The sequence below is a fragment of the Squalius cephalus genome, assembly GCF_949319135.1.
Source record: "Squalius cephalus genome assembly, chromosome: 16".
NCBI classification, from domain to species: domain Eukaryota; kingdom Metazoa; phylum Chordata; class Actinopteri; order Cypriniformes; family Leuciscidae; genus Squalius; species Squalius cephalus.
The window spans coordinates 4,389,860-4,416,859 of NC_137137.1; the positions used below are offsets into that span (position 1 = coordinate 4,389,860).

The 27,000-nt window shown below is 38.5% G+C and overlaps 1 protein-coding gene across 2 annotated transcripts; it reads left to right on the top strand.

The window, feature by feature from the left end:
* The first annotated feature begins 292 nt into the window (after nucleotides 1–292).
* Nucleotides 293–26,521, top strand: lrrtm4l2 (leucine rich repeat transmembrane neuronal 4 like 2). 2 transcript variants are annotated; one of them, XM_079896638.1, is made up of 3 exons: nucleotides 293–738; nucleotides 7,415–9,027; nucleotides 25,106–26,521. In XM_079896638.1, exons 1-3 carry the CDS (start codon nucleotides 735–737, stop codon nucleotides 25,169–25,171), a joined length of 1,683 nt encoding a protein of 560 aa, XP_079752764.1. In that variant the 5' UTR covers nucleotides 293–734; the 3' UTR covers nucleotides 25,172–26,521. The 2 variants fall into 2 exon arrangements, with proteins under 2 accessions (XP_079752764.1, XP_079752765.1); XM_079896639.1 differs by having other exon boundaries at nucleotides 7,415–9,076; nucleotides 25,106–25,179.
* The last annotated feature ends 479 nt before the right edge of the window (nucleotides 26,522–27,000 follow it).

Sequence of the window (27,000 nt, forward strand, 5' to 3'; positions counted from 1 at the left end):
TCAACATCTAGTCAAATCTAAGTTGTGACATGAAGTGAAATGAACCCCTCTGTTAAAATACAATTGTTGTGATAAAATTCAAATGAATATTTTATATTTCACCCGGTTATAACACAACATGGGGATAAGACACATGAAAACGTACATGTACAGATCCTTTAAAGTGCCTGCAAGCAAAGAGTAGAGATTGATGAATCAACACTTGTTTGAGTTGAGTTGAGAACATGCAGCCTATCAGCCAGCAGCACAGATCTTCAATCATTGAACCAGTAAACCACAGCCACCCCCAGACGTGTGACGTGTGATCGCTGCTGTCCATCCGCGACGCTCCTGAATCGCTCGCAGCGCAACAACCGGTGGATGCAAGCAACACGTCCCTCGGACTCGCTGGTGCTGAAGCTGCGCGCATTCGGAAGATTCCAGCATCCAGCAACCCTTCACATCTACAGTATGGATCGTGATGCCTTTTGTCGCCTGATGAAACTTCCCTTCGTTTTGTTTTTTCGCTTTAACCATCACGTTCGTGATTTTATGCAATTTAATGTTCGTGGGAATCAGTAACCGGAGGTATTAACTCGGTTTTTGGTAGTTATGATTGTCAATTTGACTCGCGCGCAACTGCGCTCAATAAACTGACGCTTTCATTTAGTTGCACTTCAGCTTCACCAAAAAGCGCAGAGAGATTTGTGGGGTGAATCGCCTTATAAACGCGCAACTGGAGCAGAACCAGTGCCATGGGTAAGAACATAAAGCAAAGAAACATTTCTGTTGGTTTGCTAAATGACCGAGCTCTCGCATTTAAGTGCGTAATGACAAACAGTCTTTCATTTTCGAGGCGCATGCAAATCCTTGAACTTGAATCATCTGGTGCAAATTAGATAATTTTGTGTTTTTGGACGCGTTTATTGATTATGGATTTGTGCGTGTGTTTTGCCTGCATTTTGATGGTCAATCAATTTCTCCATTCCCGATTTCAGTCATGTTCTTTTCCACCTCATGGTCATTCATCACTAGACACAAGCATTAACGCAAACGCCTTGTAATTTATACTGAATTATGGAGCTAAAATGTAAAAGCGTGAATGCTTCTGACTTTTACATATGAGACTTTGTACAGAGCGAGCTTTATCATGCGAAATTTTATGAATAACAAAAGCATCTATTTTTCTTGTTTTTGATATAGCCTTTTTTTTAATGAACATTGATCAACAGAAAACAAATACTTTTTTTTCTTTACTGAGAACTGTACGTGTTGCCCACAGTAACGAGTGCGGCAGTAGATGTGGCATTTGCTACATTTAGTTTATCAACATTGTTGAAAAGGGTCTCCTTTTTGCTATCACTAGTTTTTTTTTTTTTTTATTATTATTATTATTTATGAACAAGCATTGTCACACTGCAGGACCATTTAAACCGATCTGAAGGCAGAAAGGTGACATGTTTTATTATATATCCATATACGTTGTAACCCCCAAAAAATGTATAATTATACATATAGTTTCACCGTTATTTTAAAGCTGCAAGCAAGCATAATAATAATTGTAGGCAGACCCTATTAAAAGCTTAGAAATGCTTTATGATAGGTCTGAGTCAAGTGGAAAGGAAGCTTTTTACAGTGTTGTAATTGGGCTCTTCCTGGCAGTCCAGTGGAACATGATAGACCTTGTCTTTGTAATTTGCATTCTGGGCTGCACTCAGCAGTTGCTAGGCTTCATAATGGTAAATTTCCTTGTGCTTTACACTGAAATCCACAATTACCTCAATCATCATTTGAATCAGTGGCCATGTTATCAATTAAGGATGTGCATTAGAGAGCGCCTCCATCTGTGAACAGTGCTGATTCTTTATAAGGTATAAGTAGGAGCACGTCCTGGAGCACGTTACGCTACTCAGACTATGGTCATCAATGTAGATCACTTACTAAACAGAACCACGTTCTGCTTGTCCCCAGATGCATTGATGCCTCACTCAACACTCTAACATATGAAATTTAGTTCCACAAATTATTCCAAGTATGTGTAACAGAGGCCAGCTCGTTAGAGCTGTGTGAGTAAACCTCACTCCCCTGGCCTCAAGAGGCGCACTAGCAACTGACGCTAAAGACCGCAGCTTTTGTTAGCGCGCTCATCTCCAATGCCGGAAATTCCGGTTCGAATCCTGCTCAAAGCGGAGCGAGATGAACCAAAGGGGTTACATATGGGAATTCTGATAAGGTCAGAATGTCATTCTTTATATTACATTCTTTAATCATTTGGATAATCTATATTGTCAATTATAAATATAAACCTGCTTCATACCAATTTGAATAGCCAAGGCATGATCACCTTGAGCTAAACCAGGGGCCGGTCTTACAACTTAGACATCAATTTATTTTCTTTAAAACTGTTCATATCTTTTTTAAATCAGTTACATAAAAATGTAGATTAGCCTAATTTGATACCAAAAACTAAGACTGACTGCCCCTGATTAACTGCTAGTGGGTCATACTTGAACTTAAGACACTGTCTTAACATAATGGCTATGTTTATGCAACCAGCCTCTGATATTAAATGTAAAAATTTAAAAAAAAAATTACTCACCATCATGTCATTCCAAAACCAGTAAGGCTTTCATTCATCTTCGAAACTCAAATGAAGATATTTGAATGGAAACCTGAAATTTCTGTTCCTCCATTGACAGTTCATGCAACCAAGTTCATAAAGAGATCTTAAAACTAATCAATATGAATTGAATGGTAAGGGATTCGATTGCTTTGTGTGATGAACAGATTTTAGGCTTTTTTCACTTATAAATATTGATCATCAAACAGAAGCTCAACCGTACTTGCTTGATGCACGAGAACCTCAAATGTGCTGCGTAACACGAAAAGGAACCTCATTGGTTCTCGCTGAAGCTCAAACGTGCTGCGTAACACGAGAATGAACCTCATTCGTGTCTCTTCAGAAAATTTGGACTACATGCTCAATTCACATGGATTAGTTTTACAATCTCTTTATGAACTTTTTGAAGTGTAATGTTGTAGTTGTGTGGACTGTCAATGGAGGGACAGAAATCGCTCAGATTTCATTGAAAAATCTTCATTTGTTTTTCCAAGATGAACAAAAGTCTTACAGGTTTGGAATGACATCATTTTCATTTTTGGGTGAACTAACCCTTTAAGTTGAACTAAATGCTGGAAGAACTCCAGCCATCTATGAGAGGAGCATGTGATGTTCTCCTACAGAAACTACATCTGAAAACCAGAGAATTCCCTACTTGGCGTAATGTGTGGAACTGAAGATCATCCTACTGTATAATGCTAAACGAAGAAATGACTTGACCATTTTAAATCTAAGAGCTAAACAGTGTTAAATTAAGTATGTTGACATGAATAATGCATTTTCAAACCACAGATATGTTAATGTGAGCAAACACTTAATGTATGCCAGAATAACTATGAGAAAACACTAGCTGATAACTGCATGCTCTATCAAGATTAATCTAATTTAATATTATTAACAAAATGCATTATCTTAAGGACTCCAGGGCAAAGAGGGGCTTTGTCCATATGGCACAAGTCCAACCACATTAGGAATATTCTGAAATTCCAGTCATGCACACCAAACTACCTTTAATATAGTATTAAAATAGCCACGACTGTACATGCAGCCACAATACACTTAAAACATGCTTTATTTAATACGTTCCTGTTTTTATTATTATTAGTTTTAATATAATGAAGTATTCATCCATGATTAGGGTTAGGCTTTTTGGCTTAGACTTGAAATAATGCTAACCAATAGTCAAATGGTTAAGCATACATAGTTTTAAGTTAATGTTTTAGTTGATGCTGCCTATTTACAAAGAAAGCAAATAATTTGAAACAGCAGTTTTTCCACTGGGATAAACAGAGATGCTCTGTAGAGTAAACTTGACCTCCACGCCTCCACATTCCAGTCCTCAAAAGCCTCCTCCAAAGTGAGTGTTTCAGGAGGAGAGTAGTCCTCCACATCCCACTGCAAACTCCATTCAGCTATGAAATGCCCACTTTAAACCATCAAATCAATTCTGATGGATAAAATCAAGTCCCATTTTTTAGTGGCATTGGATATCCTGTTTCACTAAATATATATATATATATATTTTTAAATACAAACACACTACGGAAGCAAATGGCTTGTCAATAAGGTTTCATAATGGGGAAAAAAAGTAATTTACCTTACATTCGACATGTATGTTCTACCTGGGATTTGAACCCTTAACCTTGACGTTGTTTGCACCAGTTGAGCTAGCAACTGCACAGAGAACAGATGAGGTTGAATGCTTGTTCATTTCAGCCTCGCCACTGACAAAAATAATGAAGTTTTCAGAACCACATTATGTTTTTACCTTTTCCTCTGGCAAGGTTTAGTTCTCCCCTATGGCTCTTGACAAGGCTTGTATTCCAATCAGATTATGATCAGATGACACAAAATAGACTCAAATTAGGATTAGCTACTCCCTTGAACATTAAACTGAGGACAGCGAGGAAAAACATTATAAAAAGCACTGCAGGGGCAGTCCATTGGGAAAGGCAGTCCCTGTGGACAGAGAGTCTGGAAAAAAAAGGAAACCTAGACCTCAATTGGAAAGTGTTGGTGGCTCATTCTGTGCGCTGGGAATTGAATCTTGAGTGAAAGTTAATCTACCACAAAGCATGACATCAAGCAATATCCTTCAAAGTTTAAACCAGGGCTGTCAATTTATTAATAATGTTAATTGAATTAATTGCATTATACGCCGTTTAATTAATAATTTTCAAGTTGACTGCATATATCAATTTAAGATGAGGAAATCTCCTAAATGATAATGCATTAATTATCTACAATTAAATACAGTTAATTGACCTAATTCAATTGACAGCCATAGTTTAAACGCAACACATGAAACTCCTTTCTCCATCTACTGCATTTCTGGCAGTGTTGGTGGTTGTTTTGTTCTTTGGATAAAAAGACAGCAGTCTCTGCTAGCACCAAAGATGTGTACTCTTGTGTACCTGAAGAAATGGATAAATGTGGCTTGTTTGACACATTTGCTTTATTTGTTTTGTTACCCTGCTACATTATTTCTCAAACCCTCACTGCATTCATCGTGCTTCTTAATCATCTCCTGCTGAGTCTGGCCCGTGTATTACTCTCCATGTCAGGGTAATGGAACAGTGCAGGATTCATTTGAAATATCAACTTGTCTTTTTGCCAAAGGAGATGGCAGCTCTCGTTCTCTCGGTCTCTCACCCTCTCTCCCCGTCCTGATGTCGAAAGCCCTGTTAATGGCCTTCTGAACCATAGAATCATGAACATGAGTGACCTTGAATGTCAATTAGTTTTCCTTGGGCTCCCAAAAAAGAGGTCTGTTAAAACGTGGGGGTGACACATGTGAAAAGTTCACAGTTCTACATTAAATTATTCATGTTATCTGGTGCATCCATCAGATCACAACTATGGCCTCCATAGTGAGACATTGAGTGAGGTAAGGGACAGGGAGCAACAAGAAGAGACAAGATGAAACAGTGCTTACTACACAATTTTACCCAAAGTAATGCGATGAATTTCAGAATGAAACAGGAAGCAGTAAGCCAAAATGACTTTTTTTTTTTTTTTAAGGAATCATGCTCGTTAAAGGAATAGTTCACCGAAAATCATTTGAAATCATTGTTCCAAACCTGTATGTATATGAATTTTTTTCTTCTGCTGAACACAAAAGAAGATTTTTTGAAGAATGTCAGTAACCAAACAGTTGATGGGCCCCATTGACTTCCATTTTTTTAATTTTTTTATTTCTAGACATCAGTGGGGCTCATTAACTGTTTGGTTATCCGACATTCTTCAAAATATCTTCTGTGTTCAGCAGAAGAACGAAATTCATACAGGTTTGGAACAACTTGAGGGTGAGTAAATGACTACATCATTTTCATTTTTGGGTGAACTATACCTTTACAACCAGGATTCAAATAATGTAGCATGTGGACAGTCAGGAACACACACTACATCTTTGATAAAACTCTCCCTCCATGAAGAACACATTGGGTGGCTATGCTTTTAAAAACAGCCTTATCTGCTCTTGATTTTAAACAGTTAAGTGAGAGGAAAACATTAAGCGAATCAGCTCTGAAAATCTTTAGCCTCTAATGACTCTCAAAGGTTTAATTTGCTCATTGATTTCTTTAACAGCCAGACCTGGAGATTGATTGCATAGGTTCACATGCAATGCACAAGTTTTTTTCCTGTTGTACCAATTTAATAACAAGCTAGAGAAAATGTTCCAAATCCACTGAGTTGCTCATGAAATACCCTCGAGAAAAACCTATCCATATCTCAGTGAGAGTGCAGCTTTTATCGAATATTTTGCCCCCAATTAAGAGAATGTGCAGTATTAATGGGTCATATAATTATTTTAAAAATGTTGTCTTCTGAGGCAGCTATGTAAGCCAGCCTACTTGGCTGTGCGGTCTCATGTTGGAAGAATTACCACATTCTTATGGGGTCTTTATCCATTAAGACCATGTCGCTAATGATCTCTGCTGCTAAAGGAAGTGATGTGCTCTCAATACCATATCTCTGTTCCAGTAACTAGTCAGCAGGAGATGGGTGACTGGCCTTTATCCACAGAACGAAACATATTTACTGCCCCAATAGGACACTATTATATAAAATTGATTACTGTGTAAACCGTTTGGTATGCCCCATTACTGTTGCACATCTCTTCTTGTTAAAGCATCAGCGCAAAGCAGCAGAACAGCAGGAATCTTATTTGTCATGTGTTCCTTGCTAATGATACAAACAAACTTTGAGACGGATGACCCTGATGTTGCCTTTCTCTCACTCTTAATTTAGCATGGCGCCTAAGATGCATTCAGTGTTTGGCTGCTTTGAGCTACATAGATTGTGAAGGCATGCTATTTTTAATCTCCAACATTAGTTAAATCTTTTGAGGGGGTGTACAAGCAACGACGGACGGCTCTGTGCGTATGTTAGACGTATGCTGATTAGCTCCGCTCTGATAAGTGGAGCTCATTGATTTCCATTCATTTAAAACACTCTCTTCGCTTCCCACTCGCTTCCATTTTGTCTGAAACCAGGGTACATTAAAAGGTGTAGCGCTAAATGATGGATAAATCCACTCGAATCCTCGTATTCAATTAGAGGGTCCCCAGTGCGTTTTTTTAGATGTCATGCATTATGTCTTAATAGCTTGAAAACACTCGCCACACTCTGCAGGATGTTCCCCATCCATCACAGTCATGAATCGTTTTCCTTGATGATAAAGGTGAGGCTGTGCATAATGGATGTGCTGCGCACATATGTACTCAGTCACCTGCAAACCTGTGCTCTCTAGGGTGAATACTAAAACTGACCTCAAATGTTGTCTGTCTGTGTTCTGTCTGTCTCTCTCTGCAGGGCCCTTACTCTGGGAAGGGCGCCTGTCATGTTTTCTTCTCCATGCTTCTGTTCTCCTGCTGCTCAGCAAGGGGGAGCGGATGTGCCCTGTGAGTTGCCGCTGCGAAGGCAAGATTGTTTACTGCGAGTCTGGCGCCTTTCAAGACGTCCCGGAGAACATCTCTCTAGGGTGCCAGGGTCTATCCCTGCGGTACAACAGCCTCCTGTTGTTGCTACCTTACCAGTTTGCTCACCTCAACCAGCTGGTCTGGCTCTATCTGGACCACAATTCCATCAGCGTAGTGGATAGACTGGCCTTCCAGGGACTTCGTCGGCTAAAGGAACTAATCTTAAGCTCTAACAAGATTGTGCAGTTGCAAAATGGCACCTTTGAGACTGTCCCAAACCTACGCAACCTTGACTTGTCCTACAATCAGCTGCAGGACTTGACACCAGGGCATTTCCATGGACTTCGCAAGCTTCAGAATCTTCACCTGCGATCAAACAACATCAAAAGCATCCCTGTCCGTACGTTTATGGAATGTCGGAGCCTGGAGTTTCTAGATTTGGGTTACAATCGCCTACGGACTATCACTCGAACGACCTTTCTGGGACTGCTCAGGCTGACAGAACTTCACCTTGAACACAATCAGTTTTCCAGGATTAACTTTTTCCTATTTCCACGCCTCTTAAATCTACAGGCTCTTTATCTGCAATGGAATCGCATACGGACTGTCGTCCAAGGTTCGCCTTGGACTTGGCACACCTTACAAAAACTGGATCTATCAGGCAACGAGATTCAAATTTTGGATCCTGCTATTTTTAGGTGTTTGCCCAATTTGCATACTCTCAATCTGGAGTCTAACAAGATCAGTAATGTGTCCCAGGAAGTGGTTTCATCATGGATCTCCATCAGCACCATCAACCTGGCAGGAAACATATGGGACTGTAGCTCTAGTATCTGCCCTCTGGTGTCTTGGCTGAGAAACTTCAGGGGAACTAGAGATGCCAGCATTATTTGCAGCACTCCCAAATCTCTTCAGGGAGAAAGAGTCATGGAGGCAGTGAGGAACAACTCGGTGTGCGAGGAGATATTTACTGTGGAACCGACCACGGAATTAACACTTCTTTTGACTACTACTATGACAACTCTTTATGTGACAAAGCCACCCACAACCACCACTACAACCCCACGCACCTCAACTAGACAGCTTTCCCAAGTTACTCACATACAAAGACTCACCCCAAAAGTTTTATTCCCTGTTCAGTCTGACAAAGAATTCCTAGCACCTCTAACAGTGACGCCTAGCACCCTACCCTTCACCCCCGAACCTGAGTTTGAGCATATGACCTTCCACAAGATCATCGCGGGCAGCGTTGCCCTATTTCTCTCTGTCTCATTAATCCTATTAGTGATTTACGTGTCGTGGCGACGATACCCTAACAGCATGAGGCAACTCCAGCAGCACTCTATCCGACGCAAGCGCAGGAAAAAGACTCGAGAGCCTGAACATAACATCAACTCACAACTGCAAGAGTATTATCTAAGCTACAACCATGCCAATGCAGAGACGATGGACTCTTTGGTTAACGGGGCGTGCACCTGCACCATCTCGGGCTCCAGAGAGTGCGAGGTATGACCTACCATTAAAAAAACGCATTCTCTGCACCGGGGAGTCAGAGGTAAACTTTTTTAAGAGCATGACTGCCCGTATAATTCTTTCTTCTCCTTGCACTGTTGTTACTTTGAAATGCTCACATATATATGCACGAGTAGTGGAATAGTTCACCTAAAAACTAAAATTATCTTTTTATTTATTCACCAGGTCATTTCAAACATGCATGTTGTTATTGTTTTTCCCCAAATGAAAATCTTAACACAAAGATTTTTTTTCATACAAGAATAGCCTGTCAACTTCCCTTCTCTTCATGAAATTAGCATAAATGCAGTCCATCTGACTCGTGCACTATATTCCAAATATTCTGAAGCTTTAGTCATATGAAGAACTTTTTTGGTTTTGCTATTTTTGGAGCTTGACAGACATAGTTGACATAGTGGAGCTTCACTATGACTGTTCCCTGTGTTTTAACTCTTTCCCTGCCAGAGTTTTTTAAAAAGTTGCCAGCCACCGCCAGCATTTATGATAATTTTCACAAAAGTTTCATGGCCCCCAGAATATTTTTTTTCTCGTATGAATATCTGAATATTCAATATATCAAAAGAAAGAACAGACCCACATGCTTTTAAACAAACAAAACAAAAAAAATTAGAAAAAAGCAATATTTGAGCAAAAAGCTGAAAAAAATTGCGTTTGTCAAAGACTACATCCAGATCGGATTCAGAACGATGATCAAAACATAGATGGAGTAGATCAAGTCCATTAACACCCCCTAAGGTTGCACAATCCTATACCTCGTCCCGGGTCGGCATTTCATTCGGTAACATTAGGCAGTTTTGATTTATATGCTGTTGGTGATCGCGTTATTTTACACATGCATCTGCTTACATACAGTATGATATTGCTTGTTTCTGCTTCTTCTTCGCATGTGGTTTGATCAGAAGATTCAGTACTCTTTCAGAAGATGCCTAATAGCACCCCCTACCACATTACAGTGAAAACACGGAAAGCTGGACATTTCCGTCAATGGCTGGGAAGCGTTGTCTCACAAATTACGAAAATCTTGAAAGGCGGGGAAAGAGTTAAGAAAAAAAAAAGACTTCAAAAGATTCCCCTTGCATGTTCTACAGAAAAAATAACAGCATACATGTTTAGAAAGAGTAAATAATGCAACATTTAGGATTTTGGGTAGTGCTTGAATTGATGGGAGGCTTTTGGACCCCTCCAAAGATTTATACTGTAAACAGTCCACACCCCCCGTTATGATCAACACTGCACAGGATGATAGTCACTATTAGGGAAAAGTATGAAAGTAAATAGGGGTGGTTCACAGCAACAGTAAAGGATTGAGGCTGCTCACTGAGATTTTAATGAGAATTACAGGCTTTCCTGTAGCTCAAACAGTAGAGCGTTGATGCTTGCAACATCAAGGACATGGGTTCGATTCCCAGAAAAAGCAAGAACAGATAAGAATGTAAATGTGTACCTTGAAATGCAATGCAAGTCGTTTTGGATAAAAGCGTCTGCCAAATGCATAAATGTAAATGTAAATATGTCTTATCGTGACAGGTAACAGAGCAGCATCTGATCATGAGAAAATCGACTAATCTGCAAGCAAGGAGCCAAAAGAGGGATGTTAGGGATGTTAGAAGTCAGATCAATCAAGTCAGAGAGTATACAGTATATATTAACTTTGAATCCTGTTGTTTATCTTGTAATCATATGACCTCTCCCTTTAAATGGAAAGTCATACTACTATACTACTAGACATCACAACACCTGAACCAACCAACCAACCAATAAATAAATATATAACTAAGACTCACTGGTTTTAAGTGAGCTATCCCTTCATGCTGGAGTGGTTAGAGCCGTGGCAAAGTGACTATTAGAGCATGTGCTCATAGAACAATCTGTTCTGCTACCTTGTTTCATACATTGACAATTGAAAACTTGTAAACAAGTTCATCCTTTGACCGCCATAGTAGTTCGTTCAATTTTACAACCCTTGAGTGCTTTTAAATTGGCTCTATAATTTTCTCTTGATGGTCTCCCTCAATTAAACCTAATTCATAGCAAACAATCCCAGCAGAGTTCTGTCATCCTTAGTAGCCTTACAGAAACTAAGCCTTTTGACACGAAACAACACTCACAATGACATACTTGTGAGTCACTATTATCAGCCCTGTGTTTATCATGGAACGAGAAGGAACTGAAATAGCGTTCAGTAATTATGTACTTAAATTATGGAGCTTTATTTTACAAAGCGTTATTTTTTTATTTTTTTTCTAGATGCATTATGCTGCATGACTACATTCTTTGCCCTTTTACCAGTACCAGCTGTTGGAAATCAATGTACATATTCATGTTTTCCATCACCTTCAATTATTGCCTAGTCTTTCAACTCCTGCTTGGGGCTGCTACATCATTTATTTGATCACTTCTTTGGTGCTCTGTGTTGTAACGGTTCATCACGTGTTAGTTTTGACATTTAATGAGCGGGAGTACTCATTTATGTGTGTTATTATTTACCGTCTTTTTTTTTCTGTGTTTTTGTCAAATTGACCTGGCTCTAGTTTAATCTCTCATTATTTTGGAAAGCTTTTAAAAACCTAACCAAAAACTGCATGACATTTTTGATGGGGAAGATGTGTGGCCTATAATTTTATCTTGTAATTGTAATTTGACACAAAGCACAGCAATTGTAGATCACACTGGCTGGCTCTATCAAATCCTCACGGTTCTGTATCTTTCAGGCTGAAACACTTTTCTGCTGTGCACCACAGTGGTTCTCGACTGATGGGCTGTATGAATAGGGTCACAGAAAGGGAGTGCAAAAGATAAAAATAGGCTTTTCAATTGAACATGGTCATTTAGTGTAATTAATAAGTAATGCAATTTATCATGCCTCCTAATACTCATGTGAATTCCGTAGTAAGGGATTTTCTTACCATGGAAATTCAAGCCTGAAGTATCTCAGTCTAGCTTTTGCGAGTCTGCAGTCAGACCAGACCCATATGCTTCTATTATATCCTACATAAATAGACATAATTGCTGAGGACTTTAGGTCAGGGTTGCACTTTATTTCGATGGTCACTTTTAGACACTCTACTGACAACTTTGTAACTACAGTACATGTCAACTAACTCTCATTAGAGTATTAGTAGACTGTTAGGTTAGGGTTAGGTGTTAGGGTTCGGGTTAGTAGAATAAGTTGATGTAATTAGAATGTCTTTTGGGGGGCCGTCACAAAGTGTTAGCAGATATTAACCCAGACAGTCTACTAATACTCTTATGATAGTTGGCATGTAGTTGGAAGGATGTCAAAAAGTGACCATTGAAATAAAGTCTTACCTAAGTCAGTGATATACTTTATTTCTATATTATTGAAAAACAGTCTTCTAAAGCGACTTTTGAAATTCAATGGCATTATTTTCATTAGATGATTTTTCACAAATCAATTAATTTATTTACAGTATATTTACAGTAAAAGCAACTAACCACATTATTGTGCATATAGTTAAGGCAGGGCAATATATAGGTTTATTAAAAGGAAGGAGAAAACACTTCCCATTCTACCAAAATTATATTCCTGTGCTATTTCATTTGTGTATTACAATCTAGCCAAATTACACAGATGCCAAAATGAGCAGATGCATGAAATGCCTTCATCCATGAAAACCACAAATACACTAAAATTACACATTGTAAGGTAAATATCTGCAAAGAGCATAAATCCATTGCAATTCAGAAGACATTTAGAAACTGAACGTTGTCCTATTCCTATCCCATTCTTGACGCCCAATGCAGCAAAACCAGCTGAGAACCTTTGCCTTAACTTGTCACCATAATGATGATGGTGATGCTATACTGGCTTGTCTCCAAAGTGCTGATGTGTGACATTCAGAGAATGTCACATTTTACTGTGCTTGATAGTTCCATAAAGATGTCAATCATTTTCCCACCAGCCTTAAAAGCTCCCAAATTATAGAAATATACAGTGTGGCATATGCTTATATGCATCATGCTGAAGGCATTTAGAGCTTATACCTTATCAGTCATTCATCTCTTTGTTCACCCATTCAAAAATTGTGTCTGTTTTTTAGGAGGCTTGAGTATTTTAGGATCAGTACTGTAATTGTTAAATGTAACACCATGGGCAGAATACATTTTGCGTTTGGGTAAACATCATATTCACATGCTGTTCATGTGCTAATTTTTCAGTAGATCTCCCGTACGGTTGACAGTTCGCAATTCAAAACCAGCTGTCGGTCCTTTATGTTTTGATTCATTAAGACAACATGGTGGAACAGGCATCTTGAATTTTAAAGGCAAATGTCTTACCACTGTACATCAAGCGCTGTTTTAATCTGTACTTCAGTACTGTGACTAACTTCTCCAATCTTCTGGTGACTCTTAAATCGAGATTGTTTCCTAGTCTTTCAATGACACTTCCACCTTGGCTTCACACTTCTAATCTCAGCATGAAATTGCTCATTTTCGGATCCCTGCTGAAGGTTCCTAAGTGGATACTTGCTTGCTTGTTTCTGTCGCAGATAAGGATGCTTTGTCTCCAGAACCATGAAGTGAAGTGAACTTGGGAGTTGTAATTCTGAGTTTATTTTTTAGACTGAATGCACATCTCTTCGGGCAATTTCAGGTAGCGCGTTTTCAAGGTACATACGCAGCAGGTCGTAGGGTGACCAGACGTCCCGAAATCTAAGCTGTTGCCCCGAATCAGCTTTAGTAGTTAGTAGTTTAGTATAAATTTACTTAATTTAGTATAAATTTAGTAGTTATTGTCTGATAAAACATTCAAAACTGTCCTTTGTAGCATCTTTTTTGTTTCTTTTCTTGAAGTTGTACAAAGATACCGTAGGCGCAAATTTAGATATGCATTGATAAGCTAATTTTCATTCATTCGTTTCGTTGACATGGCTGGTGAACCCCAACACACAGCTAAAAAGCAAAAACGTCTCTGCAGGAATAAGTGAATATCTTATAGCATACAGTGCATTTTTTTCATTACCGCAATGAGAACATGGGTGGAAGAAATGGCTGAATTATACAAAAAAGGCATAATTTTCTTCATGCAAAACATCATTTATAAACAGTGTCAGGTAAGTTACTCTAAAAAAAGGAATTAGCCTAATAACTAGCTACTAATTACATCTTCAACCGTGTAATTAGATTACTGTACTAATTACTGTCTAGTATTGCATCTCTAATTACTTTCTAAATCCCTTATCAACCTCAACCAGTTGAACAATACAAAGATAGGCATGAAAATGTTCTTTTAATTCTGGCAAATAAATAATATAAAAATGCATAAAATATTATTGAACTGACCAAAGTATTTAAAGGAGAAGGTAACATTAAAAACATACATTTTAACATCAGACATTACATTTTGATATTGATATTATACACTATTGTTTTATATAGAATTTTTCTACAGTATTTAATACATCAGACGTAACTGTAATTACATTATAGAAAGATAAAAAGTAATTCCTTACTTTACTCCATTACAGTAATAAGTTACTAAGTAATGTATTACACCCAATACTGTTTGCATTTTAAAATAATTATTTTAAAATCCTAGCAATATTGATCAAAACTGGGAAGCCGTGTGAACAGGCCTACTTTGATTGTGATTGTGGCTCATGCTGATCATTTAGGCAACAACGCTATCAATGAACTGATAACTCCATCACTTCCTGCAACAAAACAGGCCTAATAATAATAATTGTTCGAAATTTGCACTCAGAATTAAACTGCACGCCGCTCTTCCCATGAATATAAGCCAACGATGTTTACACAGACATCACGTTTATTAGCAATCTTCAAACAACAGGCTAAATGGATGAGATGAAAGACGAAGTGTATTAATAGACTGCAGTTGGCACATTTTTCTGAGCCTGCGGCGTTTTCCGAGGGAGAATCCAGTGCTTGTTTTGTGTCAGGAGCCTGCAGACTGACAGATCGGAGTGAAGATACTAATATTATGCATATGTGCAATACATGGGAAATGGATTGTGCTGCAAGGTGAAGAGGGATTTGTTTCATGAGCTGTGAATAATCAAATCATAAAGATCAATGTGAATTTAAAAAAGGGTTTCTGTATCAAGATTTCATATTTAAAAAGTAATACTGTAGTGAATCTGCAGTGTTGAATTATGAGGAATATTAATGGCTTCACATTAAAAATATCAACCTGCGTTGTCATATCTTGAGGAAGCCATTCATATGAACTCATAATGCGTATTGTGTGTGTGAGGAGAGAAAACATTACAGATAATCCAACAATGCTCCTCAATCCTCCCTCCTGAGACTCACGCTCTTTGCATAAGATGCACAACCCTTGTTTTCACTTGGATCAAAAGCAATGTTTAAGTCAACATGATATCCAAACTGACTCTATTTACTTTCTTAACATTATAAAATCTAATATCTATTTATTTAATATTAATTTTTTTTTTTTTTTTTTTTCAGTGCATATTATTGCAAAGAAAAAAAAAGTAGTATTTACACTACCGTTCAGAAGTTTGGGGTTAGTAAGAGTTTTTAATGTTTTTTAAAAGTCTCTTCTGCTCACCAAGGTTGCATTTATTTCATCAAAAATACTGTAAAAACAGTAATATTGTGAAATGTTACTACAATTTAAAATAACTGTTTCTATTAGAATATGTAATTTATTGATCAAAGCTGAATTTTCAGCATCCTTGCTCCAGTCTTCAGTGTCACATGATCCTTCAGAAATCATTCTAATATGATGATTCGCTGCTCAAGAAACATAATATCAATGTATGAATAGTGAACAGAAAGTTTAAAAAAATGTATTTGCATGTATTTTAAATATATTTTTTTGACAATGTAAAACTGTCAGTTTTGATAAGTGAATCATTTCTGATGTTCATTTTTCTCACTAACCCCAAACTTTTGAATGGTATTGTACATTATCCATTATAAAAAGCAACTATGTCATCAAGCCCTCTTATTTTTCAACCCCTCCTCAATCTGTTTTATATAGAGACCATTGAATATTTTCCTGAACAGTGTTGGGGAAAGTTACTTTTAAAAGTAATGCATTACAATATTGTGTCACTCCCTAAAAAAGTAATAAATTGTGTTGCTTAGTTTTTATGGAAAAAGTTCTAGGAAAAAATGTGAAGGCCCTTTCAAACCAAAAGTGAAATGAATAAGCCTCAGGCTGAAGGAAATGCAAATTTATGAACAGCTCAAACAAACCTTTCAGCAGTGCTGCCATACTGGATGACAGAAGAATGTTCAACACTTTTACTTCAGCAATTAAAATAAAACACAAATGTGATGTTTAACTCAAATCATTTTTGCTCATTCGTATGGTTGAATTGGGGGTTCTGCCCAGGAACCACAAACGTAGAAGGAAGAGACTGTGTGATGAAGCGAGTGCTACTGCTCACTTTGGGGGGGAAGAGGGGGGGAAGGGGGGGAAGGGGGAGGGTAACTGGGGTCCGTGAGGATGTAAAAAAAATGATGGTTTACTCGCAAAGCACTCTCGTGCAAGGTGTAATTTATTTACAGTGCCTATATATACACTCACCTAAAGGATTATTAGGAACACCTGTTCAATTTCTCATTAATGCAATTATCTAATCAACCAATCACATGGCAGTTGCTTCAATGCATTTAGGGGTGTGGTCCTGGTCAAGACAATCTCCTGAACTCCAAACTGAATGTCAGAATGGGAAAGAAAGGTGATTTAAGCAATTTTGAGCGTGGCATGGTTGTTGGTGCCAGACGGGCCGGTCTGAGTATTTCACAATCTGCTCAGTTACTGGGATTTTCACGCACAACCATTTCTAGGGTTTACAAAGAATGGTGTGAAAAGGGAAAAACATCCAGTATGCGGCAGTCCTGTGGGCGAAAATGCCTTGTTGATGCTAGAGGTCAGAGGAGAATGGGCCGACTGATTCAAGCTGATAGAAGAGCAACTTTGACTGAAATAACCACTCGTTACAACCGAGGTATGCAGCAAAGCATTTGTGAAGCCACAACACGCACAACCTTGAGGCGGATGGGCTACAACAGCAGAAGACCCCACCGGGTACCACTCATCTCCACTACAAATAGGAAAAAGAGGCTACAATTTGCACGAGCTCACCAAAATTGGACAGTTGAAGACTGGAAAAATGTTGCCTGGTCTGATGAGTCTCGATTTCTGTTGAGACATTCAGATGCTAGAGTCAGAATTTGGCGTAAACAGAATGAGAGCATGGATCCATCATGCCTTGTTACCACTGTGCAGGCTGGTGGTGGTGGTGTAATGGTGTGGGGGATGTTTTCTTGGCACACTTTAGGCCCCTTAGTGCCAATTGGGCATCGTTTAAATGTCACGGCCTACCTGAGCATTGTTTCTGACCATGTCCATCCCTTTATTACCACCATGTACCCATCCTCTGATGGCTACTTCCAGCAGGATAATGCACCATGTCACAAAGCTCGAATCATTTCAAATTGGTTTCTTGAACATGACAATGAGTTAACTGTACTAAAATGGCCCCTACAGTCACCAGATCTCAACCCAATAGAGCATCTTTGGGATGTGGTGGAACAGGAGCTTCGTGCCCTGGATGTGCAACCCACAAATCTCCATCAACTGCAAGATGCTATCCTATCAATATGGGCCAACATTTCTAAAGAATGCTTTCAGCACCTTGTTGAATCAATGCCACGTAGAATTAAGGCAGTTCTGAAGGCGAAAGGGGGTCAAACACAGTATTAGTATGGTGTTCCTAATAATCCTTTAGGTGAGTGTATATATATATATATATATATATATTATATATACACACAGGTGCACACAAAAACCTAAAAAGTACCAAATAAAGTAAAATAAAATAAAAAATAAAGACGAAAAACTCTCCAAAACGTATCCATAGTACACAAAGGTTTGCTTGAGGCACCGCAGTTGCACTCTCGCTCCGACTTGGTTAACAAGTCCTGATTGTGAGTCTGGCCTCCCTTGTGAGAAGGCCAGACTTTCGCTTCTTTGGCAAGCACCCATTGACAAGTAAATATATGTTTAAGTTCTTACCCGTTACATTATACACACAAAACGTTCATCAATCAAAATTAAACAATAGTTCTCACTGGTAATTAATATATTTATTTGATAATCACTATTAACAACACAGAAACACGTAAATACCAAACACATAATTCACATTAGGGCTGTCACTTTACGTTCGAAAATCGATTGCACAATCGATCGGACCAACCAACAAGTTTCGAAAACGAAAATAGGGAATCGATTTTAAAGGTCTTTTCTCGGAGCACATCCAGCTCGTCACGATACGCCCACAGCGAACGCGCATCACACAGCAACTCTGACAAACACACATAACAGCAAATTATACTTCTGCATAATGTTTCTCTTTTTACTACAGAAATGTGAATTCTGCCGGTATTCAGACCGTCTCATGCATACAGACACAGATTCGGGCTACGGGCTACAATCGCCTACGTAGGCAGAATTTGTTTGACATTTCTAACTGTAAACACAGCCATGTTGAAGCCTGCAGTAATGTTTTTCATTGATGTTATGGCAGTCCACTCTGCTTATTGTTTTTCGAGAATGTTGCACTCCTGTTTGTCATTGTGCACGAAACTTCACGCCAATAAATCAACAGGAATATTGCTGACTTGTGCGCGTCTCAAGCGCCCTCTTTACGTTCGTCCTAATGCCTGATAGTTGTCCGTAGATTTGCCCATATTTGGCGTTTAAAATGGAAACGTCTTTAGACATGGAAAATCGATTTAACAATCGATTCAATAAACACTTATGTCTCAAAAATCGAACAGGATTTTTTCACAAAAGTGACAGCCCTAATTCACATATAATCCCCCCTAATAACAAGACAATGGTTTCACCGGTTTTGGCGGCACTGCGCCGGCATGAACCAACTATTACGTCATAAACATGCGCTCTTCGTCTGCTCTGTTTGGCCGACGCAGCGTTTACCCGCTGAAAACCCGACTGACCATAAAGATGACAAAACACAGTTCTTTTTGTTTATACTGTATGTTCTAATTAGGGGTGTTTTATCTGAAGTAGCTCATATCACAATACTAGACCAATCATTTAAACACTGTAATTGCACAGCAGTGCTGGTCCATGAGTGCTTATTCAGAAAACACGAAAGAAATCTACAGAAATGTATGCAGACATAATCAGTCATTTTGGGGTTTTTTTGTCTAAAAGTAGTATAGTATTTCACAGAAACAAGCCTAGAAATAAGCAGTTCTTCTCATGGATATCTAGTTCACTTTCCAACAACAGTCTCAAACAATACACAGGAGTATCTTTCAAATGTTTGATGCACTAATCTGGAAATCTTTTGCCAATGCACTCATTGTATCAATGCGGAGTCGTCAACGTCTCTGTACTTGCTGTAGCTCTCGCTTCTCCTGACCTTCTGACATAATGCAACCATTTCTGTTTCTCCTCCAACATTTTTTCTCCATCAGTTAAAGATGACATATGCACATACAGTATGCCTGCGCGCACACACACACACACACACACACAGTGCGTCTGCAGAGGTGCAGAGTTTGAGGGACGGTTGAGCTCAGAGGTTAGAGGTAGTCCTCACTTATTAAAGAAATCCATTGGCACAATCGCTTCATTACTGCCCTTATGGTCTCCTCTCTCTCTCTACACTCTTTAAGGAGTGAGAGAGGAAATTAAAGTGAGCAGAGAAGCATAGAGCAGAATCCATCTTGGATTAAAGGTGCAGATTAAAAACAAACTGTGCGGCTGGATGTGAAGGCTATTTATATCACACTGCGATGAGACTTCATCAGAGAAAGGAAGAATTTGTCTGAACCCTCGACCCAGTGGCTAATTAAACAGAAGGGTAATTCTCAGATTTGCAGTTCCTTCAGAGTTTTCTCTTTTAGTTTTCTTTCTTCCATGGAACACAAATGATTTTTTTTTCCATGAATAACTGGAATGTTTCCATTCAATAAAAGTGAATGCTGTAGAACATAATAATGTGCTGTTGCTTTATATTCTCAGGGCTTATAATTGACTAAGTTCTTTTAGCTTATTTATAGAGACATTTTCACAAATGCTTGCTGAACTCCTGCATTTTGATAAGCAAAGACACATTTTGTCAAAGAGAACCTTTGCCTACCCATTCGTCATTCAACAGATGCTATCAAGCTCCAAAAATGGGAAAAATACATTACATTTCCATATACTACATTTCAAGTCGTTTGAAGTCAAATGACAGCGTGGTGCTCATACTGTCATTTTGAAGTTCAACAGGCCTCGTCCTCATTTACTTTAATTGCATGAAAAGAGCAGCTATAGGACAAAGAGCTTTTGTGTTTCACAGAAGAAATAATGATTTTATGACAAAAAATAAAACCCATCTACTACTAGAACTACTACCATAGAACTACTGTAGAGCTAAAACACACATTACCCGGTTAAGGCCCGATATACTCATGGCAAAGTTCTGTTTTGTTCTATGCCTTTGGGGTGAAAAGAAGTTCGAAATACGTGACCAGCAATATTCTGTTGGCGAACATCCCAACACCACCCACGCTGCTGAAAGCGACGTTTAGATGAATCTGTAAATATGTGTTGTGCGCTTTCCTTTCAACAACAAAAATAAAAGTAGTAAAAAAGCGGCAGTTAAGAAAGCAACTGATCATAGTGATGTGGACATGTTTGCCTGAGCTCCGCAATTCGATAGTCCAGTAATGTCACGTCAAGTTTAGTTATATAGCATGTTATACAATAGATTGTTTCAAAGCATGCAGCTTTACAGTATCAGACATGAAAAAACAGTGTCAGTGTACATTTCAATTAGAATTACAACTTCACTTTCTACTATAAAGTGACTCTCCACCAGTGAATTTACTTGCTGACGTCTGACCTCGATGGACTAAACAGAAGAAATGAACCGGAGAAGATTTTCACGTCAAAGAAGGCGGAGTCCCAGAGCCACACCTATCTATTACATCATCGCCACAGACCAATGGTAGCTCGATTGTGTTTACCAGCCAGAACAAACTTTTCCGGGAAGTTCGCTTTGGCAAACTGTTTAGAACTTTCTTTCTAAATGACATCACACCAGTTTGTTTTCCGATTTCGCTTGAAGTATATCGGGGCTCTCAAACTACAACAAAACCTACTAAAATGTGCAGTATAAAAGCATGCCATGTTGAACACTGTGACAAGATCAGAAGATGAAAAACTCAAACTTGAGGCAACCGACTTGGAGAAAAAAATTGTTTGCTCAACTTAAAGTTGTTCTGTGCTTTAATCAAACATAATATAAGAAATTCTATAAACTTAATAACAATAAATGTTCTTTACTAGTGGACACAAATTCAATATGCTTGCATTTTAAGTTTAACATATTATCAGTACATAATAGTGATGTTGAACTTTGTTTGTTTGTCTAACCTGTGTATAATAATAATAATAATAATAATAATTGTGGTTTTGAATATTGATATTTTTCAAGTTATTGCATCGAAGTTCCAGTAGTGTGCCAACACTACAGCACAGTATGCTAGTATTCCCTTTCAAACATAGCCAGCTTCCAAAATCCAAACAGCATTGAAGAAACCAAATTGCAGTCTAATCAGCAAGCAAAAGAGTCTTTCCTGCAGAGAGCTTTAAAAGGTCAAAATTCTCTCTCAGTTATCAATACGCCTGCAATTGTAGAACTTATTTAACTTGATTCGGTTATTCACAGCTAACAAGCTGTTCCACATGTTGGCCTCTTTCATAAAGGGGGAACTTAAGTGCAGTTAAACTTTTTCTTGAAATTTCCCCTCTGAGAATGTCACAGTATTGTGAAGATATCACCATCTCTCCCAGCAGATGCTTGTCTATTTTTTTTTATTTTTTTTTCAGCAATTACCAACATTTGACATATAAAAGTCATTCTCCTGCTAGTAATAGAGACAATTATACAGATCCAAACCCTTTACAGCCCCTCTGGGTGTGCATTTGCATACTGCCATCACAGTCGTCAAAAACGAAATTATTGCATGACCTACATGCTCCTTTCACTCCGCAGGTTTTTCCCATTTCCATGTTACCTGATGGGAGTGAATTTTGTGGGTGGGTGTGTAAATGGCATGCCCACATACATGCAATCACCTCTGGGATCTGATTCAAACTGGTATAATATAAAACAATAAACTAGGTACAAATTAGGTATGATTGCACCATTCTTCTTCCCAGACTCTTTTATTGTAAATCCTCTCCCATTCATTCCGAGAGGAAAGTAAAAGAACTTTCTTACACATCTTTTTTTTCTTTCTTTTACATGTTCTACATGTGTCATGCTGTATAATACCTTAAAATAACCATAGAAGTAGTCCGTGTGATTTGTGCGTTATATCAAGTCTTCTGAAACGAAACGATGCTTAGATTATATGACTCCATTTTTTGAGTTTTAGAGGGGAAGATTATAAATCTTTTCCTTGCACATGCTATCATTTGACTTCAAAAGATTTGGAATATATCACATGAAAGTAAATGAAAAGTAAATGAAGAGCAATAGCATGAAAGAGACATATTTACCAATTTAATGGTGTCAAGTTTGTCAAGTTTGTCCATTATGAACTCTCGTTGTGTAGCAAAGAACTGCATGAAGATTCTTCAGCCACATCTGGTACATGTGGATTCAACACGTAAATGTATTTTCCTAAGGAATTGAAATGTCTGATGCATGTCGACATATAAAATGACTAACAATTACATACATAACAAAAATTCTATAAGACTCTTGAGCTATGAAAGATTTTTTTTTTTTTTGTCTCTCTACTGTTCGATTCACTTCATCCATCTGCCATATAATATGAAATGTGTTCAAACCTAGCCAAGTGTTGATGTTGACATTTTTATTTGTCATCATAAGAATTTATGTGGCCCATCAGTTAATTTGCTTCACCGCATGACTCATGATTCTATTGTACAGGCGGAGGTAGAGTGGCCATCAAGATTTATATGTGTGCACGTTTATGTGTCACAGTGTTTGGCTCACTTCTCTTGGAGCTGCTGTCCTCTGTTCACAAGGGCTGATAAATCAAGGGCAAGTTTGCTTACAAACACATGCACATGCTAACACGCATGAGTGCAGACGTGTGTGGAAAGGGCAGTTAGGCTAGGTGCATTTATAACAATCCAGAGCTGGCATTATGATAATAATTGCTATTTTGTATAGAAATGAGTACCTCTGATGGACAGGCTCATTTAGAGTCTCTGAGGAAGACTAATCAATGATAAGGTGAGCGCTATCCATTCCCTGTCTGGAAACCTCTATTGCAGGACTGATGAGGTGCAAATTAAAAAGCCATTAGTGAAGCATCTCCCACCACGGTGAACATGAGTGAGTCCCTGGCTAAGTCGTTATCTCTGAGGTCTGAGTGATTTATAACAATCAAAGAAATCTCAGAACTCAAGATAAAACACACACACACACACACACACAAACACACACACACACACAGTTGTTTAGCAGTAAACACACATATCCTGACACACTCCAGTGGTGCTTATATGAGCAATACGAGTTTGAATTTGGCTCACAACAATTATACTCCTCCACATAATGTCCTTTGATTAGACATAGATGGATGGATGGATGGATGGATGGATGGATGGATGGATGGATGGATGGATGGATGGATGGATGGATGGATGGATGGATGGATGGATGGATGGATGGATGGATGGATGGATGGATGGATGGATCCCCTCTAAGACAATTAGAACGATAGAGTAGAATGTTAGAACAAAAGAATGATAGATATAATGATAGAACAATAGATAGAACGGTAGAAAGAGCGTTAGAACAATGGATAGATGGACAGGCTGACAGACACGATAGAAACGAATGATAGAATGATAGAATGACAGACAGACAGAATGATAGAACGATAGGTAGAACGATAGAACGATAGAACGACAGACAGACAGACAGACAGATAGATAGATAGATAGATAGATAGATAGATAGATAGATAGATAGATAGATAGATAGATAGATAGATAGATAGATAGATAGATAGATAAAAAATAAAAATAGATAAAAATTTCATTAAAAAAATTGAACTTTTGACTTTCCTAAGTTGTCAACATATTATGCATCCATGTTTCCTGCAAATAACTGTTTTTTAATTTGCCTATTTATTCAATATAATAACACTAGAAACAAAGTCATGCTCTTGCTTGCTACATCACCATGTTCAGCTCAGGATAAACATGGAAAATAAATCCCACTCGCTCAACTTTGTGAGACATGAAAGAAGATTTATTCATAAGCTCAATAATTACAACTCTGTGGAGCCCCGCGATTGAGAGATTAGACCCCTACTGATTTTGTTCCTTCACACAGAATGAATATCATATATTCAACTGCAAAATATAAACAGCATGTAAACTCCCCCGTTTGGCACATGATTACACAAAAAGATTGTTGGCTGGATGAAAGGACATTGTAGCGAACAAACTGCACTTTTCTGAGCAGACGTGGAACCACTGTAAATGATCTGTATGCATAACTCACACTTAGTGCAAAATGGCCCAGCATGCATGGCTTCTTTACCAGAAGGGACCGTTTTAATGCTTAATTATTATTTTAAACATGAAGAGCAGTTCGCCACACAGCATAGGTTACTTTCTATTTGAAGATGAGCGGATGTGAAACATGTTTATGTGAATTAAGTGAACCGTTCAGCTGGCGAACACGCCATTTAGAAGTTAATTGGAAAAAGGCATGCTTTTTAAAAATGTTCCTGGCTGCATGAAGAAAGATACCAAATATATAGTTGTGACAGTTAATTGATTCCTCAATGAGAGTCTAAGACTGCGTAGCTCGATTAAAAGCAAAGGATTGTTTGCACAAGAAACATCATCTTGGGAACGCTATCAAATTAAACACATTTGAAAGCTAATTTGTCAGGCTGCATTGAGTCTGGGTGTAAACAACATGCTTAGTGCATTCCAATTGTGCTGGAAAAGTGCCCATTACAATGCTATATTTGTTGTGTAAACCTAATTCCTTCTTGGTTGTTTTCACAGAATGCATACACGTATCCCAGACCGCTACCGGGGACCTGGATGGGAGACATCCCCACAATTCACTGAGGGGGCCCTTGAGAAAATACACCACTGCCCATTATGATTTGCAGTGGCTCAGATAAAGCCTTTCCTGGATTTTGCTTCAGCGCTGAGAATTTTCCAACACAAAAGGAGCGGAATCTGAAAAGAATTAGGCTGGATGGGCGACACACATCCTCAAACGCTAATTTGGGGCCCTTTCAAAAGTTGAGCAAGTGGATACGGCATCAATTTGACACCCCGTCCTCGAGTCGAACCGGTTTGGTAGTCACTTCGACCAACAATAAACGTCCCCCACAATGGGGCTGGCAAGCACGCAAGGCAAATCTATCCGTAATGAACCAGCAAAATGTTTCTCGACGCTGCCATTGTTGCTGTATGAAAGCTACTTCCTGCTCTCCCCACGGAATCGACACCTACCGTCCGACTTCCTCCAAACTCCTGTCCTGTTCATCCCTTTGTGTTGTGTAGTGACGTATTCAAGCCGATCCATTGGAAACATCTCTCATGATCAGTGGACGGTAATTGCTCAATTGAGCACAACCCACGAGGACAACAAAACAGAATATGTTGTTGACTGCTGTGAAAACATAATGAAAAAAGCCTGTTTGTAAGGACTGTAACCTCACCGCGAGTTCCCACTGTGATTTGATTTCAACCCTGGCTGAACGTGGACTCACCACAAGAGAGTTGAATTGTGGGTATAGTGTGTGTGTGTGTGTTGTGGATGTGCTTTGTTTTCTTTTTCCGTTCTGTTTAAATCTGGAATTTCCATGCTTTCCCTGGATTTTTGTTTAGGGAGTAATTTCTCTTTGTTCAGACCGAAAAGTTACCTGACTATTTTTGTATGAGCACCATATCATCCTTACGCGAGTAATCAAAGAGAGATCGACTTTAAAAACTCTGAGATACCTTCACATTTTTGAAACGCTTGCATCTGGATTCCTTCTTGTCGCCCGACATCTAAAGCCACTGATCAACCCATCAACAAACTGGACATTTTCTACAACAAAAAGTACCGTCATTATTTTGTGCTGCAAACTTGGCATAGCATAAAACAGTGGGTCTAAACTGATGGGACGCAGATCTGTTCTGATCAGGGTCGTAGACAATAAATAATAAAATGCAGCTAACAATATAATCATGCATTGTCAAGAGAGCAAAATAAATGTGTGCACAGTATTTTGGCACAAATTCATCCACTAGACAAAATATGAAGCCAAAATGGAGAGGGTACATGAAAAACCATGAACAAAACTACTGAACATAAAGAAAATGTGACCTAGGCTTTGTTAAATACGGGTTCGCAGGGTTTGCATTGACCACAATGTGTTTTATATGATGAATTATTTGTCTGGTGACAGCATCATCCTTAAGCTTTTGTCATGGTAATCATTTAGCATACTGTCAGGCCTTAGCATTTCTTGGAAATATTACTACATTTTAAAGTTTGAATTTAAGGACATTTTTTACTTTTTGTACGATAAACAATTTAGATATCACTTCGGGTCACCACTTGATTTTCAATCCGGGTCCTGTTGAGAACCACTGACACAAATTCACACTACAACCATCTACATTCATCACATTATTTCCCTTCTCTGAACTATGAGATGTACAGGACCAATTCAGAATGATTTCTGAAGGATCATGTGACAAGTTTTGCCGACCCCAAACTTTTAAATGCTAGTGTATTAGCTGAAAAAAGCCACATGTAACAAGTGTGTCTCTGCAACAGGAGGGGGACAAAAAAAACACATATATTAATGTAGCTAAGTGTAACCAGTACATCAATGAATAAATGGAAAAGGACAGAAAGCCACTGGAAGGATTATGCACATATGCACATGCACATC

Excerpts from the sequence above, each read along its gene's own strand:
- lrrtm4l2 (XM_079896638.1), top strand. Across the intron at positions 9,028-25,105 it reads CGGGCTCCAGAGAGTGCGAG|AATGCATACACGTATCCCAG; the intron begins GTATGACCTACC and ends TTGTTTTCACAG.